Source organism: Varroa jacobsoni, unplaced genomic scaffold (genome assembly GCF_002532875.2).
Source record: "Varroa jacobsoni isolate VJ856 unplaced genomic scaffold, vjacob_1.0 scaffold_1404, whole genome shotgun sequence".
In the NCBI taxonomy this organism is placed as follows: domain Eukaryota; kingdom Metazoa; phylum Arthropoda; class Arachnida; order Mesostigmata; family Varroidae; genus Varroa; species Varroa jacobsoni.
In genome coordinates this window covers 23,121-32,061 of record NW_019214306.1, presented here as the reverse complement: position 1 = coordinate 32,061, position 8,941 = coordinate 23,121, and the positions used below count along the sequence as shown (strand labels likewise).

The following is an 8,941-nucleotide window of genomic DNA, read 5'->3' as shown; positions in this document are numbered from 1 at the left end:
TAGTCCACATAAGAAACGAAGTGTAGCTACGTCCGGACGAAGTTGATATTACTATCAACTCATACGCTACATTTGCCGCAGAAAAAACATCTGCTCTATGTTATAGCAACGCCGTACATTATACCAAGCAAGTATACGTATATTAGATACGTTTTATGTATCGAACCATCCAATGACGCGGCCAAAAAGACTACACGAGAGAAATTCTAAATGAGCTGTATGGTATTTTATTAAGGAAATATTCAGTTTCGTTACCGCAGCCGATATATCGTTCCATGGGCAAAGACTTTTGTGTTCGACGATGTTGATAGTTCATCGAAGAGCTTTTTCGATTGGTTCCCCCACTGAGGGACCAGCGTTCGTAAACCCATCATGATCTCATCTCACGACAAAGTGAAACGTTACGCTCCTTGCAACGTATTAACGTGTCATGGCTAAACACAATGAACTCGATTGAATCAATCCAATATTTGAATCTGAATTTTATCTAATTGCTTCTGAAGGCTAGCTCTACAGCCGTCCATTACCCAATCAGCTAGGCGCTGCCGGAAAGCATAGCTTAGGAAATTTGCGATTATTTCTGTGGCTGGGTCACCACTGCCTAGCCCTGGAAGGTGAGAAACGAAATGAGAAAATTCTGATCTATTACATATATGACGTATTAATCGAATACGGAACCGATAACCGCCTGAAAAGGATAACAGCTAACACACCTGAGACCTTCGTGTCAATCTGGCCGATGCTATGCACCTTGAGCGAACGTAGAGCAAACTTGGCGCGTCTTCGAAGACGCAAACTTAATCTGAAACCCGTTGTCAATGTTCGTTACCCAAATAGGTCTATTTCGCAGAGTTATCCAGTCCACATTTGGGCGATATACCCAGTGGTAATGTTTACTTCCACTTACTAGTGTATCAGATGGTATGATACCGCCTGCGAGATTGCAAACAATATTTGGTACATGTGCTAGTTCATTCATTCTAAGTCTGAAAGGGAAAACAGCTTTCGAACGAGACGGACCAACACAAGTTTGTCCGCATCGCAAGCGAAGTGAGGATTTGGCTGTTGCAAAACACGAAAGTGACTAAAGATTATGTCCACTAAATAATATCAGGTTCAATAGGAACAGCTAACCTGTGTGTGTAGGTCGCGACTATACCATCAAGGCGGTACCATTTAATATATATTTTATTATATTATATAAGTTTATATATTTTAAAGTGTTGTAGAGTAGTTTCGGCTGTTCAGGGCTGGCTCGGATGAAGTGAAATGAAAGGCTTGTACTTCACATCGGTTCTTCACATACCGATCATAAACGAGATCATTCCCGAACGAGATGTTCCAATATCCTCTTAAAAAAATATTAGCTCATTGCGTGAGTACTCACTCCGTTTGAATGGCGATGTCGTTCACGGTGATCTCAGCTGATCCTGATGGACCAACGCCCATCATATGCGCGTACCAATCGTAGCTACCTGCCATATTGTGCAAAAGAACTAAGTGAAATGTACAATTATGCACTACCACCCGTTTTAAGCTTATTCGTGACACATTGAGAAGTAGTACCATGTACATATAATATGCAGGCACACACGCGCGACTACATACCATGTCGAGTTTGATATTTAAGGTTAATTGCTTTATATATATATATATATATATATAAATATAATATACATATTCGCGTTTATATGCGCGCGTGTGGGTTAAATAGAGTCAATCTGTGTGTAATGTTCATTGCAATAGTCACCTATGAGTCGATCGAAACCGAAGTGAACTATGAGGGAAAGCGTTCTATTAGCGTACATTGCTAGAACGTCTCCTGTTCTTCGCATCGAAGATAACCCACTGAGAACACCTCGAATTAAACGCATCTCACTGAAAAAAAGTTACTAATATGGCTGTACGATACGTACGCGGAACCGTTCCAGCGTTGAAATAAACTGCTCTATTTATCATCAAGTTGCAATCTACCGTTAACGGGTTCCAGACGCAATCTACTGAGTAAGCTTCGTTGATGTTGAGGGATTACATTGTTGCTGTACAATAAAGGACCTTCGATATTATGTTTTCGGTAAAATTTTTTAAGAAGACTCTTATTGCTTAGTCTGAGCTTAGGTTGATTCTGATGTAGCAAAACGAAAACGTGTGCTTTCAGTTTACCTTTGGAACGACATCAAAATAAGATCTTGTTTCATCCGATTGGTGAATGGCGGTAACTGAAAGCAAAAATAATACCTGGCGTGTTACCAGAATAGTCAGATTATTTAGTAGAAGAAGCTGGCGCAGCGATGGCGAGCATAGCGCACACATTTTAACACAGCCATGCGTATCATTTTCCATAATAAAACACGCTCCTATCGAATAAAGAGTCCAGGAAAAATGTCTCGTGAAGAAGCATTGCTAGACTCGGAGATGTGTAACGTCGATCGGTTCATCTACCTTAAGGGGTTCATTTTTGCCGGCCCGAATATGCTCGTTTGTCTTGGCAAGAAGAGTGTCAATCATTCTTTCATCCTGTTGGTAGTCAAGCGGTATCTTTACGTTTTCAAGCTCGGCATTAGCGCGCTGTTTGAAACCAGAACGGAAATCTTCTAATAGGCCGTCTTTGATGTTCTCGAAGATGACCTCCGAACACAGGTTGATAAGGGATCCACCCCATGACGGAAGGCCGAAAAGATGAAGATCAATTGTGTATGCCTAAAAGTCATGACATTTGCGTTAAAGTAGAGGAACCTTCTACCGCACGAGCCGATTACAAACTAATTGCTTTTCCATGCGTTCTATAGCTACTAGTCAAGCTAGGGTGTTGAATTCTGCTTACTGTTTCATACCAGGCTACTCGAGCACTCCTCGTGCATCTCGTTTCGATGTCCGTGTTGTACACTTTGAAATTTTCTACATTTGGATTTGTAGAGCAAATGAACAACCTTAAATCGCCAATTTTGCTATCGGACCGCATCGCCAACAAGTTTCCGCCGTACATAATTCGTATCTATCGTTGTTATTATCTTCTATGTTCTACTCTAGTACATAGATTTTAGACAGGCAAAAATTTCACCAAGATACAAAAATAAACCTTACCTGCAACGTAGCATTGACGTCGATTATTTCCAGTGTTCCCTGGGATGTCTGTGCAAAGTATGCCTCGGCGCAAAATTGCAAGTCGCTTATGTTTAGTAGAAGTTTGTCAGCTCCTTCTAATGCCCACATTGCGACGTTTGCCGACATATTGTAGTTCCCTGTAACTTCCACCAGCGGAATCGATGCTTCAACTCGAACGTTCTGCCCGGACATGTTCGCTACCACCTGTAATGATTTGTTTCCATTTGGGTATTACGACTGCAATGATCGCCCATCTAAGTGATGTCAGGAAATTCAATTCGGGTAGTCTATAGCTGTCAAGATAGCTAAACTTTGCAACAGCTTGTTCCACTACCTTTAAATATACATGGTCAACTTGATTGCCTTTGAAAATAATGTATTTATGCCATGTCTAGTAGACATTGGGTTATAGTGTTTCAGTCCCGTATCCGGTTCGAGTTCTGTACCCGTGGCACAGTGCTTCAAAAAAATCTTCTCGAGTTTGCTTCTTTACAATCAGGTTTACAATGTAGCAGCGCGTTACACAAGAATGCATTGAAGAACTTCATTAACCTTATCAAGTTCAACAGCTCGCAGCCCCCTGACGCGCATGTTGGTAAAGCTGGCCAGAATCGTATTAAATATATCTTGCTGATCTATGGTGATGTCCTCGATTACGAGAGGGTCTGTGAGAGGACGGCGCAAAATGGCCGAAGGGTTAAGCAGCTCTTCGCGAGTGACCTAAAGATAAGCAAAGGAAGAAATTAAGCTGTGTTTGATAATCAACTTTATGTTATTCTGAGGCGTTGTAAAAGACAGACTATCCTTTTTAAAAATTATGCTGGAACAGATGTATCTGCAGCCAAATTTCTAAGATATTACAAAGGTTGTGCTGCTAACTCGTGTTACGGTCATTATCGCATAGTATCGTATACGTTGTTATACAAGAGACAATTCAAATACACCTCATAAATAAAATTCAACTTAATCAATCCACATAATCTATTTTTAAGTTACTGTTTTAACTAAAAAAGAAGAGTAATTTAGTAAGGATGGACACCATTGAATCATCTAATCAATAAATAATACAGGAGAACGTAGCATCATCGCATTCTTTATCCCTCTGCCATAATTTGGAGCTTTTTTTTTGCACAGAACACTCACATGGAATTGTAAAGAGGGTTAGAAAACGTACATATGTAACGCTGATCTAAGAATTAGGAAAAAAATCTTGTAGCGGAACCTTGTCCTGAAGCAAATCGTTGATAGCCTTTGAGATACGGTAGTGAATCGCTTGAGTCTCGTCCTCCTCAGGTAGCTTTTCGAGTTCTACAGTCAGTGAGAAATAGTGACAGAGAAAAACGTTAGGCATTTACAAAGGCCCAAAGGCCAGGGACTGGTATCAAAATGACAACTTGTTAAGGGACACACTTTCAACGTGCTTCGCTACAATCTTGCTACACTTCGCAACTTGCCAAAACCTATAGAACGCACTGCGATGAAAATGCAGAAATACTCAATACATCATATCTATATTGGTCTATTATCTCGCACATATTTACTCAATAAACTTAAGGTTGATTTCTAGAATCGCTCAACTCGGATACTAATTTGATCGCGGGTAAACGTGACTAATTAGATGATAACAATATTGTTTTTGAAATTCGTCATTGCACAGACAAGATCAAGACTCATTAAGTTTATGACTTCACCAAGCCAAACGGATCGTTAATACGTATATTCTAAGCAGAAAATAGTATAAATATTAACAAAAAATCCTTCACTAAACAATTTTGCCCTTTTGTGTTGTTGCAGAAAGCATGTATACCATTACAGACCAACTTTTTCGCTGGGAAATAGGATGTTGATTGCGTTGACTCGGAACTGAGAAAGCAATAAGCACAAATATTCAAAGCAGTTTCAAGTGAGAAAATCTGTAACAAAAGGCCGCTTATTTTGTTTGTGAAAATCTTCCATAATAAGGTTTCGGGGTCAGGGTCTTATCATAGCAGGTTGGGCCTAACTTTCCGTGGGAACATGCAGCGCGCGTTAGATGGTGGATTAGTAACGTTTAAATGTTTCATAGTGGACCGTAACGTGTGAGACAAAACAGGAGTGAAAGCTAAAGATTCTTTACCACTAATTGCTATGGAACAGTGGCTGATTAACATTTTGATTAATGTTTGCAATGTTTTATCCCTTATATAAAAGGTAGCCTGTGTACTCGCATTTTAAGGCAACAACCTGCCCAGTTATAGGAATATGTCAACTGTAATGTGGCACAAACAGCGGTATTTTTTTTAAATTTTTTAGCAAATAATAAAATTTACTAAACTATATACTCTAATCATTAGAGAAAGCAAGCTTTGAATAGATATTTATACTTTTTTCGTTAAAAATGTGATCAATTGCGCCTTGTAGAGTTCTGAATTGAGAGGATGAACATAAGAAGACGGTATCATTGTTTCTATGAAGCAAATTGAAAAAAAAGCAAAGACTCTGTGCTAGGAAAGCGGGACGCATGGAAAGCAAGATAATAGCACAAGTCATCGTCACATTCAGCGTGTGACCGGCCGATACGATTTTTCATGCTTTTCAGTGGAGAGTAGGCTAGAATGCAGTCACATAAACAAAAACCGTGAGCCTCCGAACACGTGAATCAACGTTCGAGGTCGATATGCTTTGACGGTATCTGTACCACGACTTGAATGATAAGATGCTCCAATGCAACCTCGCTTTCATAATCGAATAGAATACAAATGCAATGTTTAGAATTGTTTTTGAAAGCAAATCACAAATAAGCACAGTAATAACGAAAATCTGCAAGCGGGAGCTCATGCAAATAGATCAACGCATATTCGTTCTCACCATCGTCATCAAATTCGAAGTCGTCGAGTTCCTTACCGGGTTCTGCATTCGATGAGCTTACTCCCGAGCATAAAAAAATCACACATGCTACGGCTACCCCTAACCACTTCCTTATACTTGTGGTACGCATCGTTCTACAATCTTACTTAAGCATGTCTGCTATAGGTACCCTGCTATTCAGTGCCTTGTCTACAATACCTTGCACGGTACTTGTTCTACTCAAGTATAGCCATTATACCGTATTCAGACAGCTCAAACTTGTTTTTTCTTAATACGTCAATACAAAATTGGAGTTACTCTATTAACAGTTCTATGAAGTATAGTACTTCCTTCACTAACTTGTCAAATACATTATATGGGTTGAACAGGGAAGGCCGTTGTACTTAATGGTAACCGATGAATCACGAGCACTCAACTCAACTCTTAAAGCGCGCTACTTTAATATGAAGCCCTTCTGCGATTCTCCAAAGAGCCACCAGTCTTAAACGTACGCCAATGTTCCATTTCCACTACCGGAGCCTTCATATATCTGTAAGTAGTGACCAATGGCGGCCGTACCGGGTTTGGTTGCATTAATATGCTGCGGTAGCGGAGGCGCCATCTACAGGCAGAGTCGGCGCTTGTCACCGGCCGCCTGCTAGCGCTTCAAGATTGCCTGCCACTCATTGCCTAAAGCTTGGAAGATGTCTCCCCCTTTGCCGGAAGTGTTGGACATTGTACGCCAAAGCGCAGTAATCGTGATCTCTGTGGTTTCTACGTTGGTCAAAGATATGGAGAGCCACTACTGGGTCTTCACCAGAGGTAAAGCTGCGTATTGAGTTTGTCGACCGCCGCATATGGCTTCTTAATACCACTCGAACGGCGCTCTGTGACACTATCAGTACACGTAGTCGTTTATGCCAATAGAAATGGCTATCATGCTTGTGGGCTCGTTCTTGCAGACAAATTCGGTGTTAAGATATCGCCTGATCGAACCCTTCTGATTTAACAGCTACCACGTAGATATACGACTACTTTTTTGTATCTAGTATGTTGGATGAGTCAATAAAATTCAGATAAATGCAATTTCAGTATTCGAGACCAATGAATCTCATTCCAAAAAGGATGACTATGCTATGTTTTGTTGTTCTGCAGGTGCGTCTAGCTTAATATGTGTACCATAGTCTGGGTTAAGTTGTTTGAGAAATGCCTTAGCTAAGATCTCCTGCGAAAAACGCTTCAAGGTAGCATCCGGTAATAGTGCTGTATTAGTACGTCCGGAATTATGGCAGTTGTCTTAAGTTACATTGCTTAAAAAGTTGTCCAGTTGATTTGTATCTATAGGAAGTCGAAAGTCGTAAAAGTTCAATAAGCAAAAAAAGTTACAAGCCAAAAAACTTCTCTCTTTAAGTTTTGGCGACGTCCCAGAACAGAATCAATGCGTCAACCAAAACACATCTAACCATCAAAATGTTTATTAGATCTTCGTTTAATAAAATGGCTTTCGTAACGTTTTAAAAATAGAACCAATATACCAAGCGAAATAATCTATCTAGTCAAGTACATTTAGTTATCTTTATTTAGTAGTTTCTGCAATTACTTATTAAGAAACGGAGATTCGAAAACTTCTAACCTTTAGTGACGTCTTTCTTGAACAGAGACAATCTTAATTTAATGTAACGTGTATAAGTTATTAACAGAAAAAATAAGCTCTGAAGCTTGGGTCACGTACAAAGAACAGATTCAATAGATTCGCCGACTTTATCAATGGCGTTATCTATTAAAAATCAACCAAAAGCCGGCTTGATTCGCGTGCGTATTTTAGAGGTCGACCGACCCTATTTACAAACGTTCCGGGAACAAGATTAATCAAGCAGCAATAAAGGGCTTTATAACTATATTGTAGAAATATACTAAAGTAAAAATATATCGAGAGAAGCAAATCTAAGTTAGTGAAGCTCCCTGGCAAACATATTGGATCAGGCTGATGGTATAATAAATACAGGCTGGTAATGGAATAAAGGCTAATGTATAGGTAACGTAGGCTAAAGGAGGTTGGCTGTAATAGTATCCAATCAGATAAATCAACGGTAAAACAAACGCGGGTCTGCGGACAAATGCCCGCAGATTAGTCCATAATAGCGTACAACTGAAACCGCATATCTCTTTATTGATTTGTTTTCCGGCTCAAATCGATTTTTTAAGGTGATCGGGTCGGGCTGTTTTATGGCAGGTTGCTAGAGTACCATCCGGAATAGAGATCCTCGTGAATGGCGCTGATTGGTTGAGCATTTTTCCTTGGGGACAGTTCATGTAGTTTTTCGATAGAGCGTAGTGCAAATTTGGTGGAACTGGTCCTTTTTTTTTGCAAATTTTGGGTTTTTCAGCAGGATTTTCTCACACACATCTATATGAAAGTTATAGAGGTCGAGGCGGGCTAATTTGTAGCGTGATCTTTGTTAAGAAGATTTTTCCTACCGAGGAAATAAAAGTCGAATGTTCTGGAGGTTCTTGTAGGGGAAGAACTTGTTATTGAAATCTATTAAGAGTTCTTGCCGCTCTGAATGAGATGCAAAGCACATCCCTATCCTCCAATTTTAGTTTTCGGGTTCGAAATAATCGTTATAGCTTATGTCGGGTTGGACATAAATATTAACAAATCAGATAAATCGAGGGCAAAACAAGCGCGGAGCGATACCTACGGATTCGCCTACTGTATTACTGAAACTTTCTGTCTTTGTTCGTACGCCTTGATTCAACCCCCCAGAAAGTATTCCAATTGGACTGATTTTTAGCGGGTCCTAAGAGATTCATTGAGGATAGGGCTGCGCTACTGTGAGAGTTTGTTTTTCATCCCATAAAGTTTATTGTTGATTTGGGCAAAAATTTTTGTTTTTCTGAATGCTTGCTTTTTTAAGCGTCTTTTTTTCAGCAAACTTTCAGACGTATTTATGAGAGAGTTATAAAGGCTGGTTTAGGCTATATTTAGGTGAAATTTTCGAATAAAAAA

The 8,941-nt window shown here is 39.8% G+C and overlaps 1 protein-coding gene across 5 annotated transcripts; it reads right to left on the bottom strand.

The window, feature by feature from the left end:
- Window positions 1-204: 204 nt before the first annotated feature.
- Window positions 205-6,990, bottom strand: LOC111269673 (uncharacterized). 5 transcript variants are annotated; one of them, XM_022849448.2, is made up of 10 exons: window positions 5,989-6,981; window positions 4,328-4,413; window positions 3,658-3,825; window positions 3,085-3,309; window positions 2,443-2,700; window positions 2,164-2,219; window positions 1,751-1,878; window positions 1,388-1,475; window positions 714-802; window positions 205-607 (listed from the first exon to the last, which is right to left on the bottom strand). In XM_022849448.2, the coding sequence occupies exons 1-10, from the start codon at window positions 6,080-6,082 to the stop codon at window positions 459-461; spliced, it is 1,341 nt and encodes a 446-aa protein (XP_022705183.1). In that variant the 5' UTR covers window positions 6,083-6,981; the 3' UTR covers window positions 205-458. The 5 variants fall into 5 exon arrangements, with proteins under 5 accessions (XP_022705183.1, XP_022705182.1, XP_022705184.1 ...); XM_022849447.2 differs by having other exon boundaries at window positions 5,953-6,980; XM_022849449.2 differs by having other exon boundaries at window positions 6,292-6,978.
- Between the last annotated feature and the right edge of the window lie 1,951 nt (window positions 6,991-8,941).